This window comes from Drosophila virilis, chromosome 3, assembly GCF_030788295.1.
Source record: "Drosophila virilis strain 15010-1051.87 chromosome 3, Dvir_AGI_RSII-ME, whole genome shotgun sequence".
Classification (NCBI taxonomy): domain Eukaryota; kingdom Metazoa; phylum Arthropoda; class Insecta; order Diptera; family Drosophilidae; genus Drosophila; species Drosophila virilis.
This window is the reverse complement of record NC_091545.1, coordinates 575,479-595,842: the sequence shown is the minus strand read 5'-3', so window position 1 is coordinate 595,842 and position 20,364 is coordinate 575,479. Positions and strand designations below refer to the sequence as shown.

General features: G+C 41.4%; 1 protein-coding gene across 1 annotated transcript; it reads right to left on the bottom strand.

Moving 5' to 3' along the window:
- Positions 1 to 12,713: 12,713 nt before the first annotated feature.
- LOC6636582 (MIT domain-containing protein 1) lies at positions 12,714 to 13,788 on the bottom strand. Its single transcript, XM_002060044.4, has 3 exons — positions 13,282 to 13,788; positions 13,027 to 13,226; positions 12,714 to 12,969 (listed from the first exon to the last, which is right to left on the bottom strand). The coding sequence occupies exons 1-3, from the start codon at positions 13,645 to 13,647 to the stop codon at positions 12,816 to 12,818; spliced, it is 720 nt and encodes a 239-aa protein (XP_002060080.1). The 5' UTR covers positions 13,648 to 13,788; the 3' UTR covers positions 12,714 to 12,815.
- Positions 13,789 to 20,364: the final 6,576 nt, after the last annotated feature.

Below are 20,364 nucleotides of genomic sequence, written 5' to 3'. Positions count from 1 at the left end.
TTTTTTCCTGTAAAACTGTAAGAATAGAAAATTCGGGATCTTCTTTTACTACGAAATATATTGTCAAACTCTATTTTACTTACACGATGGTTTTCATCGGGAATTTTTAAGGTTTTAGGGGAAAGCAAGCTATCGGCTGGGCTTGGGAAGTTCTTCCTGTTTGTATTGCTTTTGCGAAATCGAAGATTCCGTTTTTCGTGTGGAAAGCCCGCACGAATCACGCACGTAACAGAGTTCTAAACGCCCCATGTCCACCTCTAGTTGGGACCTATTTATAGAGTAGATGCCGTTAAATGCAGTTACAGGCCTTATTTGTAGAGCTGGGCTATTAGCGGCGGTCTGTTGTTTGACAACAAATACAAGAAGCTATATGCCTACAACAACATTCTTCTGAGCAGCCTCCCTCCTTCTCATCATCATCAAAATTGTTGTCCTCGGCGGCGTCGGCGGCGTTACACATCAATGACAGCAAATTATCCGCATTACCTGAATTGTCAGAGCGGGCGGCCCCGTTTGGCCATTACGGCGGTGTGAACGTGACCTTTGGTGGCCATTAAATGGCACACTTTGAGAGCCAACGCATTTGTATGCCGCCCGGAATCGGAAATTTATGCGATTCTTGACACTAGTTGCGTGGCACAGCTCTCCTCTTCTCCCCTCCTCAACTTTGTATAAATATATATAGTATCTAAATGAGCTTGTTAAGTCAGCGGCAGGATTCGGAATATGGCATAAAACATGTTCCATAAAGTGGCTATTGACCCGCACCCAATAGCATATCTTTCGAATGTCAACGAATATTTTACTGGCAGGTGCTTCACGGAGGAATCGGGCACAGTTAAATTCCTTTAACTTTACATTTATTAAGAGTTTTCTCTGGACTTTGGAAAATCGAAAAGCACATCGATATTTTCACTAAAAACAAGTACGAAGATAGCCAAAGTCCAGCCAAACTCGGACTCAGGCTAAGAAAGCTTGAGGAAGAATTTTTTGGTATAAGAACATTCCAAATACAAACCTTAAATTATTCGAATAAATTGCGTACTTATTTTTTGAGAATATTTCAATGCTAAGTATGCAAATTATTTTATTAAGATTTTTGAAATTTGTGGGAATCCCGGCTCACGGTTCGAACCAGCATCTCTCTCATCTTTGATTTGCTTTTGGCTTTTACGTTAATTTTTAAAATATTTTTAATATCTTAATGAAACAGTTCAGTTATTAAATTGTAGGCTTTACATATTACCATATTCAATTTCATCTCTTAGGGAATAGTTTTTCATTCAAAGTATTTTCTTTTTAACCAAACTATTTTACTAAAAATCGGATTGGACTTTCAGTTCGGCTGTGCTTTGGAAAATTGGTTTTAATTAAGGTTCGGATTATAATTAAAATAATATTGGAATTTCGGGTTCTAGACCTGGTTCGGTTAAAGCCTTATCAGACTGAAGTATTAAAGAAATAGAGTCTTAAGAAAAGAAGGAGGCTTCCAGTCTACTCAGAACTATAAACTTATGTTTCCTGTGAATATTCAAGCTATCTAAAACTGAGACTGATTGAGTTGCAATATCTGCTTTGTTGCAAAACAATCAGATGTGAAAACTGAAGCGCTAATTATTTCCGGGATGTAATTGTTGTACCTGTTGGAAGGGACCTGCGGTGTAGGTTATAATCAATGAGATTGTGCCGCAGAGCTCATTCAGTGTGTTTTCCTGAGTATGAATCTCAAAAGATTCGCAAATTAACGGATGCTCAAGAGGCTGCAAAGAAATATCAAACAGTTTCGCCTCGCACAGCTTTAAAAACAATAAACTTTCAACAAGCAACGGGCCAGGTCCAGGTATTTGTGTGTTTTTTGTTTATTTGTTTAAATTTAGAATATCGACCACATTAAAATAGCAACTGCTTCAAAAGCTTCTCAAGTGGAGAGTCATTAAATAGATTCTCAAGATGTATTATATGCTCGGGCATTGTTAACTATCGCTCTGCTTATTCTTCCTGCTTGGCCCCCGCCCTTCGTCATCGTGGTTGACCCCGCGGGTAATTTGCACTTCAAAGAGTCCAAGCGGCGCGTGTTTATGCCATCCAACCAGGCCAGCTGCTGGGGTCCAAAGAGAGATCTATGGCATTTATGAGTTACAGCGGCCCGTTCCCGTGTGCTAATGAGCTCCCCTCCCGCCTCCCCTACCCGCTCCCCTTTCCGTTCCAGGTCAATTATCACAGCATAAAACCACAAATCCCGCGCACTTGGCACTTGGCACAAATCCCCCAATGTCAGCTGGAGAGCGGGGGGAGGGGCGGGGCGTTCCACGCACCTGACATGCCATCATCGATCCTTGTCGTGCCACAAAGCAGATGTCAAATCTCTAGTTGACAGCCACTTTCATTTCGATGTATTATTAAAATGCGGCAACAAGGCAACATCCTGCCACATCCTACCTGCCCCCACCCTGCCTCCCTCTTCAATCAGGTGCGACCCGGGCGAAAGCGCAGCGCAGACATCTTGGCGACTGCCAGAAGCAGCTCGTGTTTATTTTCATGGGAAAACTCAGCACAGCAGAGGGGTAGAGAGAGGAGAATGGGGGGAGGTGCTGCTGATGCACTTGGCAATCGGTTGCCGTGTTTATGTGCCGTGTATGTTTGTATGTAAATAAGAGTACGCAAAACTTCATGCAGTGCCGGGCAAGGGAAAGGGGAGAGGAGGAAGAGTGGCTAAGGGAGAGGGAAGGGAAGGGTTAGGAGAACAGGCACAGTCTGGCGGAGCATTGGGCTATGGAACACACGCATCGCGTCAGCGGCAAAGCAACAAAGGCACGTGTAAACAACTCGAGCTAGTTTTGCCCCCGATGCAGCAGCTCCCCACAGCTGACGATATAAGAAAGCAACTCTCTTTGGCACGCCGAAATACGAAATACACTATAAACATTTTGAAGTGCCAAACTGGAAGAGAACTATTAAGAACAACTCTTACTTTCACGTAATTGAAAGTGCATCTTGTCTTTTTAGTTTTTCGGATATCCTTACAATTTGGAGGTTGAATCAAGGTTTTCACTTTAGTGAGTCTTGTGAACTATAAATAAGAACTCTTACTCTCACATAATTCGGCAAATAATACTCTTAAAATGCAGAAAATGCATCTTCTCTCTATATTTTTTTGGTTTATTCTAACAAATTGGAGTTTGAACCAAGGTTTTTACTTTACTGTGCCTTCTAGAAACGTGATCAATGTACAGGTGAAAGCGCTAGATAAATCTTACAGACCAAACCGCTGGAGAGAAACTCTCTCATAATCCACCATACGATACTCTGTTTTTATATCTATAATATCTGAAATATCAGCTTGCGATTATAGACTTTATCTTTGAAGAGTGAGGGTATATTTTCTGGTTCCTAGGTTTCTAGTTATAGGCTGCGATTCGAACCTTGAACTATTATTTTTGCCTATTTTAGTGAGTCACCTACATAAGTGATTATTCCTTAGACGAATCTGTAACGAAACAGAAGATTGAGTGCTAGTATATTTCTGCATTAATTGTGCCCTGCTACAAGAGTTTTGGTATTAGCCCTATGTTAGGGTAAAGAATAAAAAAAGGGCATCTATGAGTTTTGTTCGCACGAATGCAGGCCGCCAAGGCGTGGCGCGGCAGACAAACTGGCGTCGAAAGTTGTTCGAGTTGGAGAGTGGGAAAAGGCTAGGGAGGGGAGTCTGTTATGAAAACAAGAGGCAGCCAAAAGCACTTGGCACGGCCCGCACCTCGTTGTAGCCCGAAATGGTAAATGGTCGACAGTTTGATATGCGGTTTGGCAGCGCCAGCAAAATATCAGTTGGCGATTTTGCAGCAGCCGAAGCCGAGCGCCAGTTGCTGCTGATTTAATTTGGAAGCGAGGCGGATTCCAGGATCCCAGCAGCTGGTCAAAATGGGGCCGGTTTTTCTGCTTTTAGCATGCATTATTATTATTATTATTTTTTTTTTTTTTTGGGAAAAGAACTCGTCAAATGTTTACAAGCAAATACGCCACATCATCAGGCTGAGACCAGGGACAGGGTCAGGGAAATTTATAGTTTTTCTTCTGCTCTGTTGTTTTTTTTTGTTGTGGCGCAGCTTGTTAGTCTGTGGGCGGGGCAGTGGGCGGTGGAATTGGGATTAGGAGTAGGGCCGGCCGCGGCCAACAAAAGAGGGGACAATAAGTTGGAATTGGAATTCGCTTTGATCTTTTCGCACTTTTAAATGTTTGGGAAATCTGTGTAAAGGCATGAATCGCTTTTCGGAGAACCAATAAAAAATTAATGGCAGCAGTTGCTGTTGCCATTGTTTTTGTTCTTGTTGTTGTTTGTTTTTTAAATTTTCTGTTTGATAAAGCGCGCCGCAAACAAAATGGGTGGCAAAAATAAATGCCCAATAAACGCCACGAGATGTGCAACTAGTTCTGGCCAACTCGCCACCCTCCATACCGACTGCTCCCCTCCCCCCATTCCGACTGCTCACTTCCCTCTGGCTGCCCACGCTGTGGCAACTGCTGCTGCTGATTTACATTTGATTCGATTCAAAGCGGAAATCTTTGGCAATTGCAGATTAATGCCCTGACAGCTGCCTGGCTGGAGACGGATCGGAAGCTGCTGGCATCTCAGGTGTCAGGATACTTGGCGCTGATTAGATAAGCATTTGCGGCAAAATGTGTTAAGCTTTGTTTGGCTTTTGTTTTTGTTTGTGCCTTTAAAGCCAACTTTCTGCGGGCCAACTGCAGGCGAGCTGGTGCTGCTGCTAGCGCAAATGGCATTTTTATTGAGCCATTAAAATTTTTCGGCCTCGACTAAAGTGTCTGAACGATACGGATATGGATGCGACTACGGATTGGCTGGCTGCTTGCTTGGTGCGCGAGGTCCTTACATTTTGATTAACGTGCTGATGCCCATGTTGCTGGGTTTCTTTTTGATACCCTAAGCCCATTGAAAATGGGTAAGGGCATGATAGTTATCTGTCAAGGTTTGTAACGGGCGTAGGGCGGCTGATCTACCAATAATCTCGAAAACTATGTATTCTGGACTCTTGAGGGATCTTTGAATAGATAGATAGCTCTGCTTGAATGAAATCGAAAAATCCATGACCTATTTTTTGTCATATTTCCTGGCTTATAAGAGCTGGAGAAGCCACATTTTTGTATACCTCTTCCCATATCGAGAAAAATCCATGTCCTGTTTCTCTTTATAAAATCTCGTAGCTTGTAAAGGTTAGAGATCCAATGTTTTAAATATACCTTCTGACATTTTCTTCAAAATTATAATGAACCTGGTGGGGCTATTGCCTTAAGCCAAGATATTGATACACATTGTATTTATGCACCAAAGTTTATTCAAAAGAATTTCTCATAATTTTGGTTTAAGGGAAGGCTATGCAGAAGGAAGTTAGATTTACGGCAGCTCTATGTTGTGTTCTGGGTATTTAATAGTTGTGCACATCCGACTGAAGTACTCTTCCTTATTTTTTTCGCTTTACTTTTTGCGTTGCCCACAAAATGCCACCTAAGGGGATAAAGTTGTGAAATATTTTGGGATTTGTGCGGCTTAGGTGAATGTTGTCCCCGCACCCTCAGCCTCAGCTGTAGGTGATTAGGCAGCAATCCATATTTTTTTTTTGGCGATCGTCTTAGCCAAACGCGAACAACAACAACAAACTGCGGTCATTTGGGCCCAAAGATTTATGTACATATTTGTTTGTGGTTAGGCCAAAACCGTCGCCTCATTAGCTGCATTTCAAAGTCCCGGTCGCTGGAGCTGGATCTGAATCTGGGTATGGATCTGGGCCATGTCCTGGAGGCGCGTGCGTGTCGCTTATCACACGAATGTCATTACGCACCTTGGCGGGCCCATAACGTTGAGACCCAGATCCCCATCTCCCCCCTTCAGTGCTTTTTAGACAAAACCAAAATGTGCGAATGCGAATGCGAATACGTGAGTTCTGCAAGTTATGTGCGCGTAAGTGAATGAAATTACCGTAAGGCATTTAAGCAATGCAAGAAAAGCCGCTCCGAATAGATACATAAATGACAATGCCAGGCGCAAAGGCAAAAGGCGACAGGCGACAGGCTTTCTAGCCACACCCCTTCACTAGCAGCTATTCTGGCCACAAAACGTTTAAAGACGCAGCTCAGCACTTGGCATAAAAATCCTGTCAGCCTCTGCACTGCGAGAAAAAACCAAGCACGCCAAGCATTGAAATCGAATATAAATGTTAACAAAAATTATGCTCGATATTTGTTTAACAGACAACAAATTTCCTAAATCGAAAACTTTCTATAATGCCGTAATTTCTGATCAAAAGGTTTTTATAAAGAGTAAAGTACCTTTAACTGAAATGTTTCTTTTCTTACAACGATAGCAATCAATTTTTGTTACTAAAATTTTAGGATAAACGAAATAAATTCGAACTAAAGAAAAGAAAGATTCTAGTTTCACGTTTCGAATCAATTGTCGGACTTTAAGTTCGATTCTGAAGCTGTATCAATTAATTAAGAATTGTCCGAAGAATATTGCTGAAAATATTGTAAGCCTTAAACATTTTCATAAATAGGTTGCGGGCTAAAATTCTCTATCTAAAATCAGCTTCAGTCAAATGTAATAAAATGCAATTTTTGTAAATTTAGCAACTAAGATTTTTAATTTAAGAATATTCAACTTAATATTCTTAGATGTTAAGTTTTTCTCGGAGTGCATCTGCATGGCTTGGTTGTTGCTGCTGTTGATGCTGTTGCTACTGCTCCTGCTCCAGGTCCTGCTGCTGGGCTGGGTTGTAAGGCGCGCTTATCGTTTTGACAGGAATATCTGCGCTTTCTAAATGCCGACGCCGTCGTTTATGATGCTTCTGCTGCGCTTGCGATTGAGTTTCACCACCAACAACAACAGACCCAACCCCCATCCCAACCGCCATCGTAACCCCCATTGTAACCCCAACCCCAATCATCCAGCTCAATGCCACGCCGTAAAAACGTGCTGTGCCTGGTTGTTACTTTAATGGCTTTTACTCCCCACGAATCCAGAGAGTCGTCAAGCGAATTATGGAAGCTGCTTTTGGCTGCTTTTCCTGATGCCGACATCGTCTTCATCTTTGCGTCGGAGTCGTCTTTGCCTTAGCCTTAGCCGGGGCTTTGTTTTTCAGCACTTTTGCGTGCCTGCGTGTGTATTTAATAGTCTGTGGCTTGACATTGACTGTTTGCTTATAAGTATATACACCTATATACCTTTCTATATATATAGACAGACAGACAGAATTACTGCGGCTTACCTGCTCGGGGCCAGGCCATTCGATTATCGTGTCAAATTTTAATTACTCAAATTACAATTCGGCTTTTAATGCCCGCGACTTACTTTCCGCTGCCAAGTTGTCAACACTGTCAAAGCCTCAAGTCATTAAACATCCAAGACTATCTAGGCCTAGGCGTCCGACTGGTCCATTCTTTTGGGAGGGGAGGTGCTCAAAAAAGGGGGGGAGGTATCCAAAAAAGACGGTTTGTGTATTTAAAGTATCTTCTAGCAATTGACTTGGCGAACTGTTCAGGACAATCTGGACTGAAATCCATATAGATATATATAAATAATGGCCAAGCTTTGAAAGTCAAGACAGCTCAAAATGTTTTTAATTATAGATATTTATTTTATTTATAAAAGTTTAAAAGTTGTATGAGCACAAAAATTGATTGATACGCATTTCTGACAGTCTTCTTTGTATTAATAATTATTATAATATTTTACATTTATTCTGCTTCAGTCAATTTCGACGGTAACTAACCTTTTATATAAATATATATACAAAATTGATTGATATGTATTTCGGACAGCTTTTTTGTAATAATATTTATTATAATATAAACATTTTTTCCTGCTTAGTCGATTTTTAATAGTAACAAAGGCTATGTACCTAAACATCCAAAACTATTGCAATAATATTTAACATTCAATCGATTTGTGCCCATTTGATGTATATACATGAAATATTTTTATTTTGCAATTTCTCTTTTGTTCCTTCGTCCTTAAACTATTCGCAATGCTTGCGGAGTATCAAAAACGAATGCGTTTTGAATATGTTATCTGGTTGGGCTGCCAATTCGGGCTTTAAAATTATCAATAAAAAGGTGGGTTATATGCCTAGATTGAGCCTGATTATGCACGCACTATTTATAAAGCGTCTTTGGGTTGGCCTTGCCACGACGTCTGTATCCTAATGAGCGCCTTTTTTTTGTAGCATACGCTTCCTGTTGTTGTTGCCCGCTCCCTCCGGGAGACGCGCACCCTCTATTCCCCCGCTGGAGCCCACTTCGAATTTAGCGCTGACATTGATTGATTATAAATCGGCATACATTGCAAATCTAAAGCGCACACAATAACAAAACTGTTTCTGATGTTGTTCTTGTTGCTTTTCCTGTTGTTGCTTATCCTTTGTGAATTGTTGGCGCTGCGGTTGCTTTTGTTTGGGCTGTGACAGCTTTTAATCTAGCCTAGCACGAGCCAACTGTTGGCCAGTGCTGCCAACTCAGCTATTTTCTAGCTAAATTATGCTATTTTTTAAAGTTAAAATTGTAACCCTAATGTTTGTATGCTTACTAGTCTATCAATTTGCAGAGGTCCATCTTTCTTCTGCATGCAGTAAATATTTTGAAACTGGCTGGATCGAACTACTTTATCATATAGCTGCAATAGAAACAATCGGTCGAAAAGAAGGTTCTTGTATGAACAAATTTTTTGTCCAACCATACTTGCCATTTAATAGTCTTACTATGCTCTCCATATATTTGTCAAATCCTGTGATCATCGGAAATTAAGTTGTTGTATGGAAAACTTTTTTATCTTTCAAGATATTTTTGGCAATCTCGGAATTTTTTAGTTTTACTATATGCCCAATCCATATAATCTTACATCGGACCACTATATCATATAGCTGCCATAGGAATGATCGGTCGGAAATTAACTTGCTGTATGAAAAACTTTTTTGTTTCTCATGATAGCTTAACCAAACTCGGCATTAACTATTTTCTATTGAAGGGATTGGGTCTGCCGAAGATAGCTCTTCCCTCTCCTTACCATTGGATTTAGCTACTTTTTAAAGGCCGCTGGCAACACTGGCGCCAACTGCGCTGCCAGCAAAACGAGCAGCAACAAATGCTACCAAAGTGCCCGCCCGACAAACAGATAGACAGACAGAAGGACAGACAGACAGATTTGAAAATCACTTTAGTTCATATTCGGACAGTGCCTGAGACTTTAGCCAGTTGTCATTCGGTGTTTTGGCTCTTAATGGAGCTGCGGTCCAGGGCGCTAATGATGCGGCCAGTGTTGACCTCAGCTTAGCGGCCAAATGTATGTGTGTCTGTGTGATTGTGTGTGGGTGTGTGTATGTGTGGGCCACACGCTGCGAATACGCAATATGCGATCAAAATTGATGCGTTGCCCGTTTAATGGCACGTTTTTGATTCCAATTGGTGTTCGTTTGTAGTTAGAGAGTTAAGAGTCGACTTTATACGTTTTGCTGTGCTGTTCTGTTCTGTCTGGCCTATATAGGTTGTTTGGCGCCATTTTACGTAGCAAAACAAAAGTTATGGCCCAATTTTGTAGACCCAACCCCGATCCACCCGCAGCAGAGTTGGGTTTTGTAACAAGTGGGACATTTGCCAGTTGCCGTTTGTTGTTCTAGTCGATTCTGCTGCTGCTGGCAGCAATAATAAAAACAAAAAAATGAAAAAAAAAAACAAGCGACTGTGCTCCACTAGCAGATACTCAGCCAAAACCAAGCATGCCTAACAACAATTTTTATATATATCTCAAAATTCATTTATTTAAAATGGGAAACTGTATAAAACAGATGAAAGAAATAATTCTAAGTCAGCCCTTCGTCTTGGTCAGAAATGCTTCCTTCCGGCTGTTACATACACTTGCTCTAAATCATTATACCCTTTTGGCAATATTCAATGGGTATAAAAATAAAGAAAATGTTTACTTCGGAAGGCGCCATCCTTTTTATTTTATTTGATTTTTCTTCTTTGCCTTGTCTTTTTGCCTTCGGCTTGGACTTTCGCCCTGTCCGAGTTTTATGCGTAAATCGGCATAAGTATATGTGTACATAATGCGATACATAGTTGAGGGGAGGCGGTGGGCGGCGGCGGACCAACTGTTCTATGATAATTTTAAGCAACAGCAACACAATCAACAACAACAACAACAAGGGCAAAAAAAAAAACAAGGACAACCATCAGCAAAGTCAATTACGTGGCGCTTTCACAAATCTTTGCCACAACAATCGTGTGCGTCGGCATTTTGGTAGGCGTTCCCCTTGTTGTTGCGCCACGTGGGGTTGCTTTCCCAACCATTGCAAATTAATAGGGAGCACACACACACTAACACACTTCCTTCCACACACCCACTCGCATAAAATGTAATGTCATAAGTGCTGAACCTAAAACTCTCCGCTTAACATTTACCACTCATATCCTTGCCGCACTCCTCGCACTAGAAAAGTCCCTCCTTCTTGCCTCAGGCTTCACTCTGGGTTGGAGCTAAAGATGCGGATTAGTTATGCTTTTGGTTGGATGGCTGCCTTTGTGCCACGGACTCTGTTTAATTCCCTGGTTATGCATGTATTGTAGTTTCCTTTCTATTTAACAACTGCATTCATGAACGCACAAATTGGCAGACAACGTGGCAAGGATTTGTTGTTAACTGTTGCTTGGCATTCCAGAAGCATTAGACGGGGTTGGCTTATTTGTTTGCGCCAAGTCAGCAACATCAACAACCGTTTCCTGGCTGGTCCTTCAAAGAGACAGCAGCGATTCCTTACTTATATAATATATATACATATATTTATATATAATGTATAATAAGTATTTCGAAGTCTCACCATTTCAATATAGACGCAGGAGGGTTGGTTTCACGGTCAAAAATTTTGTAAACAAAAAAATATGTACAAAAGCATAGCTCAGTTTTCTTTCTTGTTTCAAAGTTTTTTGATTATCAAGATAACTTGACCCAACTCAGCATGCATTATTTTTACTAAACTTCTTATATAAATGTCAAATCCTATCAACATCGGACCACTATATAATATAGCTGCCATAGGAACGATTGGATTAAAATTAAGTTGTTGTATGGAAAGCTTTTCGGTTTTTCAAGATACCTTTACCAAACTCGGCATTTATTAGTTTTTCTATGCTCCTCATATATTCCCTAATCCTATCATAAAAAGTAGGACCACTATAATTTATAGCTTGTTATGTTGAAGACTTTTTAGTTTATCAAGATATGTTGTCCAAATTTGGCATTTATAAGTTTCACTATGCTCCCTACACGAACGATCCGTCAAAAAGTAGGTGCTTGCATAGAAAACAAAAAAAATTTGTCAAAAACAACAAAATTTACCAAAGCATATTATATATATGACATTTTGTTGAGAAGTTTGTACAAAATTCAAAATGTCTCAATAATTTGAACTAATTGAACGTGCTTTATGTTCATCAAGTATGTTAGCAGGAATGCAAAGTATTTGGTTGGCAAGAGTTTTGAACTGTTCGCTTCTTTTCAAAATCAATTCAACAGGAATCTGGGGAACTGCTTTTATAGCATAATATAAGTATTATTAACTCAATATTACATGTCTCTTAAAACATTGCAACTGTAGCCAAACTTTAATGCTCGTATTATTCGTATATGGATCTGTCACTAGTCTCGTTTGAATATAGTTGGATTAGTTACAGATTTCCTTTCTGGTAGCAACTGAAGCATCTAATTGTCAGGTTGGGCCACAAGAGCGCAGAAAATCCTAGGCCGTAGCCTTACGCAATTTGGGGCATGCTTTCGCTTGTGCCTCTTGTTGCTTGTTTAGATGATCCCAGCAATGAATAGCCAGCTTAGTCCAAATGGAAGCCCAGTCACAATTTCAGTTGCAGGCGTTTCGTTCGTGCTAAAAACCAAAATTAGGGGTGGCAAAAACTGTGGGCGTTGACGGGAGCGTTGGCGGGGGCTTCGGTTTTGGCTTGACAGTCGCATTAGTGTGCCCTTCTTACGGGCCATAAAATTTAAAAGCGAGCAAAGCATTTTAGCTCTGGTGCAATTTATTAGGCCGGCTCATCGCGGCGCGTAACAATTGCCTTCATCTGTTGATAAATCCTTGGCATGCCACCAAGTAAATTGAAAATATATTGTGTGTGTTTCTCTCTATCTGTGTGTGTGTGGGTGCGTGTGTGTGTGGCCCCACCAAAAGGTGGACCCTGTCTCTGGCCCGCCAATGAGAATGTGCAGCCAACTGTGGCGCAGTTCTAATTATCCACGCACATGTCTCTGCCAGCCGAGAGTGCGAGTCGGAGACGTTGAGCTGGCTGGCTTTAAGCTGTGCTCTGTTCTGGCAACGTTAAGGACACAGCGACTCCTTTTGGGCGACAATGGTTGAGGTATCAAGCGCGCTTCCGCTCTGTCTTTTATGCAACTGCATTGGCCGCCCGCTGCTAGCGGCATTTAAAACAGCAGCCAACAGACAGAAGCCGGTTTCCAAGCAGCCACCAGCTGTGCAGCTGCCTTCGCATCCGAAGTGGCAGGAAAGTTATGAATTTTAAACATTCTGCGCCAGCAAAAAACCGTCCCTGCAGCCATATTCATATATTCTTCGCGACTGCAAAATTTATAGCACATCGAAAAATCTCCAGCTCTGGCCTGGGCGTTTTCTCGCAAAAAGGTATAAAAAGTTGAAAAACTTTATTATTAAATTTAATGGTAAAACTCACACAAAAATACTTTCGACTTTTCTAACTGCTTCTTCGAATCGATGATTGTCTCTTATTTAATTGGGAATGCGCGAAGTTCGCCAAATGTCGACATCTGTCTGCAAGCACTTTCTGTACCTGTAGTTAGTCAGGCCGATGGAGTACATGGGATTTGATGCCTTATAAAAATGCAGTCCTCGTCCAATTTTGATAATATAGCCATTGCTTAGGCTAAAAAAAGAACAGATAAGATAAGTTTTATGTTAGCTGCAATAACTTAGAGCTTACAATATTTTCCGATCGTGCAATGTGTCTTCGTACTTTATGTAGAAAGAGATCTGTCGGCGTTCCAGATCCGCCTTGATTTGGCCTAGGTTTGTTGATTGCTGTTCCGGATTTGCTGCATCCTTTTTGGTGACCAATCGCACGTATTTCAGTTGAGTGCAATTGGTCACAGCCAGCTCCAAGAAGCGTATAAGATTTTGGTACTACAACAAAGGGTTTTAATATTAAATCTAGTTGTTTATAAGCCTTTACGCTTACCTGATAGTTTTGGCTTAGGTAGGGCTCCTCGAGCATAATCTCTATAGTCTGATTGGTCATATATTTGCCGAATATCTGATCGTAATCGTATCCAGTATCGTTCTCCTCGATCGACAGGTGGGTTACGATCTCGCCCAGCATCAGTTGGCCATTGACGCGTGCCTTGATGGCATCCGCTCGATCCATATACTCTTTGATTCTTGTTAAAAACCCCTTGCGCTTCACCTCATCCGGCTCGGTGCTGACGAACGTCATCAACTGGGCAATGCCATCTTGATAAAGCGTTTGCGCCTCCAAAATTCGTCCGCTCTGATCGCACTCGACGGCGCGTATCAACAGCGCCTTTGCTTGCAGTGCAGCGCTCATCTTAATCAGTCTAACTAGTTTAGTACATACCCAAGAGTTGCACTATATAGTTTAAGAAAATCTAACCGATTTGGATGCACTTAAAATTTTCGTATTAAAGACAAATAAAGCTGAAACTGTTTTGAGCTACAATCAGCTGTTCAATGTAGCTGCATTTGACTTCATTTAAAATACCGAATACAAAAAATACTGAGCGCACAAGAAAGTGAAATTGTAGTTATATATTTCACTTTATAATTAACAATAAAAACGGAAATAATTAAAATATTAAACGACTGTAAATTTAAAAGGATTTATTATCATGTTTCGATTTAATTCAACAAATGAAGGCAACAGATATACTAAATACCAAATCGATAAAACGTAATTTTAAATACCGGAAACGGTCAGCGTTTACCGAAAGTATTTAGTTGCGGAAACGATAATTGGACACTTTGCTGGCTGTTGGCTTTTGAATTTTGAATGGTTAGTTCGCTTTCTATTTAAGTAACCAGTCGAATGTCATAAATATTCACTTTACGTTTTATGTTTATGCCACTTACAAGCAATTACCTGAAAACGAAAGCGTTTTATCGTCAGCTAGCAGGCGGTAGCCGGCAGCCGTATCCCTGTCGACCTCTTTGTCGTCTCAACGGACACAGGACACTCGTAAAGAAATTGAATTTCACTAAGCCAAATATTAATTTATTTGTGTTTTCATTTCTTGCGCACTGGCAGGTGATTGACCACTAGGGGGGAGGGCTGAAGCTGCTGCGGGCATCTATTCGAAATCGAACTGTCCCCCCAAATATTTGCCGCTGCGCGTGCTATTTTTTTTTTTTTTTTTGGTGACTCCTGTCCAGTTCTTTTATTTGTGCCATAAATTTTAAGCCATTTGGGAGCTGTGAACGCGAACGCGAGCTTAGCTTAGAGCGGCGCACTTTAAATGTTTTCGTACCCTGTAAAGTGACAAATTTGTGTAACAGACGGAAAGGACACATGATTGATCCCATCAATATTTGGTTAGAATTTTAAATTTGTTTGACTTTACCAAAAATTAACCGAATATTTGTTTCGGCTTCCTTTGAACCCATATTTTCCCAAAAACACTCCAGTTTAAATACTTTGAAAAATATTTTGTCCCATTTTCGATATTTGTTAATATTTTGTGGGTATTCTAAAACACACAGGGTCTCAGTTATGATAAGTCTTACTGTTATAAATATTCCAAAATTGTAATTCCTAAGCTTTGAATATCAAAGAACTTTGCCAAAACTGAACTGAATCTAACGCATTTCAGCCATTTGGTTAGGATTTGACGTTTCGTTCGAAAATTAGTTGGAATCCTTTTAACAATTTATAATCTTCTTTACAAAAATATTTATTTGTGAAATTAAATTAAGATAATATTCTTGTTAAAGTTCTTAACCTTTTTTTTTTACATATTTTGTTTTTTAAATGTTAAATTATCATTAAGTTTTTTGTGATTCATGGGGGCTACTAAAAGGCTAGTTTTCCCTTCTGCCACTCAGTTGGCATGCTCGACTAACTTTTGTTTGGAATTAACCGAATTGTATCTTGTAAAGCACAAATTCAAGTGGGCTAAAGCCGAAGCTGTTCAGGCTTCAAGCCTAGAGCTTCTTCACATGTCACCCAATAATGCCCTGTGATGTGCGAAGCCACTTGCCATGCGGGAGGTGGAAGGTGGCGGGAGGAGAGGGGGGGGGGAGTTGGCCCAGCTGGATTGCGTCTTGCGTCTCTCTCTTTCTCAGTCCAAGGGGCAATGGTTAGCTCATATTACGGGTATCTTGGCGCCAGCTTTTTATCGACGATTATTTTCCTTCAACTTCTGTGTGTGTGTGTTGTTATTGTGCGTTCAATATTTGCTTGCTACTGCTACGATTGTCTCTCTCTCTCTCTCTCTCTCTCTCTCTCTCTCTCTCTCTCTCTCTCGCTTTCTCTCATTCTGACTGTGCATCCTTTTCGATTTTTTTTCCGCCACTTTTGCAGCCTTTCTCGTTGATTTTTATTTGTTTCTCTTTCAATTTATTTTGCCATTTCGTTTTCCTTTCTGCTGTCATTGTTGTTGTTGCCATTTTCATCGCTTTTATTACAAATACAAGCAGCACACACAGACACATGCACACGCACAGGCACAGTACACAGACACAGGCACATGTACACACACACGCGCACATATACAGCGACACATGTGTGTAACATTGGCTGTCCTTCACAGCCGCTGTGCGTGTCGTTCTCTCTGGCTATGCGTGTGTGTGTATGTGTGCGCGTGTTAGCCTGTGTCTGTGTGTGTTTGTGTGTGTGTGCGTGTAAGTCTGTTTGTTTGCTGCTAAATGTGCGCTCAGTCCGCTACTCATTTATGTCGTCAACGCCCCCGCCCACCCGCTACGCCCCCTCTATCCCCTCTCCCCCAGCAGCTTGTTCGTTAACGTTCAGTTTTCCACTTGATGCTATTTATGTTTGCCTCCATTTTTCAAGAAGGATCAAAATTTATATTGGCTAAAAAGTCCCTCGAGAGCTTTCTCAGCACACATTTACAGTTGTAACAAATTGTAACACAATCGTAACTGTTTATTCTAGGGTTGCCAGCCCAAATCATAACCTCATGAACCCAGCCAAGACATTTGTCCTGCCTGCTTCTTTTTGGTCCTGCTCGATGCGAGCAATTGAATTGAGCTGCAATTGTTTTGATTTTCGGCCCCCAAGGCTGCCTCGTGTTATCACACTCAGAAGTCCATCCCCATCGACATCTACACGTATCCTCGTATCCTGGCCCTGGCCATATATGAGCTCTTTGGCATTTATCGCCGCACTTTCGTCAAGTGTGCGAAAATGTAATAAACAATTCGCCAGCATCTCAATTTATGTTGGTCGCCTTTAAAGGTAATTCCTGCTCCTGAGTGAGATTCCTCGGTTCCTCTCGCTTCTACGTCTTGGCCTTTGTCTCCCTTTTGTTGCGCGTCAGTTTCCAAATTAAGCACACAAATTGATGATGTTAACAATGACGATACGAAAATTGACTTGCTGCATGACTGGCAAACAAGTTTTTGGCGGCCAAGCGAAACGCACAGCACCCGCGGTCTAGATATGACCTCGTGGTCATCGGTTCCTTACTAATTCGAAAAGGCACGAAAAAAAATGTTCGAATGAAATTTTTTTTACTGTATATTTTTGTACAAGGCTAGCGGGCATTGCCTGGCCCATGTTAGTCTTACGGTGAGAGTCTTGAAACTGAAGAATAAACTTTCGTTTATTAAACCCTTGACCATTATTTTCTAAAATTTTTCAAATACGTACCAAATAAATTCTCACAAAGATCTTTGAAAATGATTTTGTAGCCAATCGGATTGAAAGCAAAAAATTTGCGTACAAATGTTTTTCGCAATTTTAACAAACGTACGAATGGAATTTGTCGAAACCCCCTTTTAACTTACAACTTCATCAAGTAAGTTAGCTAGAGTGAAAATTTCCTAGCCTGCTAACTCTTACGGCTTGGGCTGAGGGTTGATCAATCAGTCAGTCAGACAGTGTGTTAGTCAATCAGTCAGTCTACTTATTAATCAATCAATCAATAGTTGTTAATTTTTTGAATTCATTGGGAATCTTGATTAAGCTGATGTTAATGAAAGCCGTTCTCTCGTCTCAGAATGGGCTGGAATGCGAATAATTAACTTGACTAACGTATGCAGAAGTCTTAAACAAATATTTTAGAATATAAATCTCGAATTAAAGGTGAAACATGCGAGCTATGAGGAGTCATAAAACAGAGCACGAATCTGTCGTGACACGAAAAAAAGCAGGCTTCACCCCCATCTCTAGGCAGGAGCATGGCGAGCTGCGGGCGCTGCCAAAATGAAAATGGGTATGGCCAAGGCATTGGGCGATGGGATTGGGAAGTGTGGAACTATCGCAGCCATATTTCATATTTCGACCAAAATGGCTTTAATGTTTTCACATTTGCTTTGTTGGCTTTGATGGACGTCCCACCACACTCCCCTTCCACCATAACCCCCGCAGCAGCCAGTGGCTCGACAAATCAATTGAAAACTGACAGTTGTGACTAAACGGCGCATATTTCCTTGACATCTGTGTTGGAGTCTGTCTCTAGCCCAGAGAGAGTCTGTGCATGTGTGTGTGTGAGTGTGTGTGCCTCTGTGTGTGTTTCATGCATATTTCTGTATTGGATTTCAGTCCATTACGCGCAGAGTTTCGGGAATTGGATATTGGCTTTTATATGGATATATGTCCGGGGCCTGTTGCCGCTGCCTGCTCCCGCCCCGACTCCCACCCCCTTCCTCTGCTTCTGCTCCAGCTGCTGCTTCAGCTTTGTGCATTAACAAAATTCACGCACGCTAGGAGGGGCATAAGAAAATGTCAGGGGCTTGATTTATCCTGTCCAACGCTGCGTGTTTGGCCACAATCAATCGATTGTTTTGCCGCCGCAATCCCCCGGGCTGTTTATAACTGTCGTTCAGGGCGTGCCTAGGCTCAGGACGTGCCTAGGTGTAGGCCTGCACCCACAAAAAACAACAACAGCAACAATTTTGAATAGACTAGTCCATATAGTATACTCCAAAAAGGAAACCGGGCAACAGCTGAGCGCACAGTGTGCGATAATTAAAATCCCTGTAATTAGTTGCATAGACTAAACGCTGGAGTCCTTCTCACCACGCTGCTCCTAGCTGCCATATCCGGCGCTCTACTCGGCACATGCTATCTATTTTTATGGACATGTGCGTAAGCGATCCGTGCGAAAAATGGGCGCTTCGCGGCAATTACCTTCAATCCAAAACAGCTCCAACAGATTCATCAGTTCCGATAAGCGCCACCCCCCTCCTCAAACGATTCGAGCCTTTTTTTACCCCGCCTACGCACCTTTTGGCGTCATGCAAATCAGCTTGGCTTGGCCAAGGACCCTCCCTCACACACATACATGTGCGTAACACGGATTCGACCTGGCCAGACAACACCTGACTGTCCTTCTATATGTTATGCGAGGGTCGTTCCAAAAGAGAATCAAGCTCCACTACCAAAGCCAATCGAAATTAATTCCCCTAAGCTGTTTGGGTTTAATTGAACTTTAAATGCCCTCTAACAAGAATATCTTGATTTTGTAAAGGAATGTGCATAGGAAATGGTTAAGACTGTATCTCGTAGATGTATGTTTTCATCAGAACTAAAATATAAATAGTCGCTGGTTTGGAGCGACATCGTGAGCCTGTTTTCTAAATCAAGTTGCTGAATGTTTTCATCATGACTGCCAAAAAAAGTAGCTGGCTTGGCTTAAGTTTCGGCTCGTGCTGCCTGTTTTTCCACACCCAGCAACAGTATCTTTTTGACGATTGTTTTAATCAGGGCTGGGAAAAAATGTCGCTGGTTCGATTGACGCTTCGAACTTGCTTACCTTAATTGTTGTTTTATTTATTTATTTCGTTTCTTTTTGAAATGCCCTCGCTAGCGGGGCGAGTATATAGACCCGGAGCGGCCGGAACTGGCGAACTTTATCATTGCATTGCGAAATGTGAATCGGAACATCCGCTTCTAAATGCCAGGCACTTTTTTCCCAGTCCCTGCCATGCCCCGCCCACCCTCTAATGGTACTTAGGTAGTGCAGTGCATAGCTTCCTTATGTAATGGGGTTACACTTGGCGTTGTCTGTCAGCTAAATTGAAATTGAAGTTGAAATTGAAATTGACCAAAGCTGCGAAAGCGAAGCCAATGTCTGCCGCAGCTTATGTAACACTTATATAATTTTGCCGCCACTTTCGAGATTTAGAAAAATTTCTTTGACTGTTTTTATACCCTGTAGCCATTGACAGTGGGTAAGACAGGGTATTTTGCATAACGTCGATACGAAATTCGATAAATCGATAAATCGCCAGAAACACGAATTACTCGGGACGAATATAATTAGTGCAAATTTTAAAGCTATATTTATAGCCTAATTCTAAAAAGTGTGATTTTTAATGAGAAAACGTACAGGCAACATATTTCACATAAGTAAAAAATGTTATTTTCACAAATAATGCAAGAAATGTGGACTGGAATTAGGCTACAATATAGTTTCGAGTCTATGCCCTTTAGCTTGTTTTCTCTCTGGTATTGTCTTTTTTCATTGTGTTTTCTTTTGGCTACTGTTTAAGAGCGTTTGTATTAAGCCAGCTGGACGACGTTTCATTATCAGGGGGTGGCTGGGTGGGAGTTGGGCGCATGGGCGTTCCACTAGCGAGAAGTGTGCAATGTAAATAAATGGATAGGAAGAAATCAACGTTAAAATAAATGACACTAAAACTGGAGACTCTCTTTTTGGTTGGTTTTTTTTATATTTTTATTTTTGTTTTTCTGACTTTATTTTGTTGTTGTTGTTGTTTCTCTTCGCGCTGGCTTGCTCTTCAATTGGCTATTAAGCAAATTGATTCAGTTAAATTTATCTTAATGCAATCTCCGTTCCGTCCAAGGCAACTCACCGCCGCCCCCACGGCCAGATAGTGCATAATTTGAAGGGCATAGTAAACAAGGCAACAATTCACGCGCAACAAAGGAAAAAGATACACGTACTTGTAGATACAGACCGACACATGCCAGGCGACAAAAAGAAACCAGAAGCCCAATCCTTGTCACAGTCATAGTCAGAGTCATAGCCACGGCCGCAAACAAAGTCCCAATGCCTATAGCAATCCCGGGATCTCAATTCAGCCTACAATTTTTGGCCGCGGG

Excerpts from the sequence above, each read along its gene's own strand:
- LOC6636582 (XM_002060044.4), bottom strand. The coding sequence starts at position 13,647 with ATGAGCGCTGCACTGCAAGCAAAGGCGCTGTTGATACGCGCCGTCGAG. Across the intron at positions 13,227-13,281 it reads ACCTAAGCCAAAACTATCAG|TACCAAAATCTTATACGCTT; the intron begins GTAAGCGTAAAG and ends CCTTTGTTGTAG. Across the intron at positions 12,970-13,026 it reads TTGCACGATCGGAAAATATT|CCTAAGCAATGGCTATATTA; the intron begins GTAAGCTCTAAG and ends TTCTTTTTTTAG.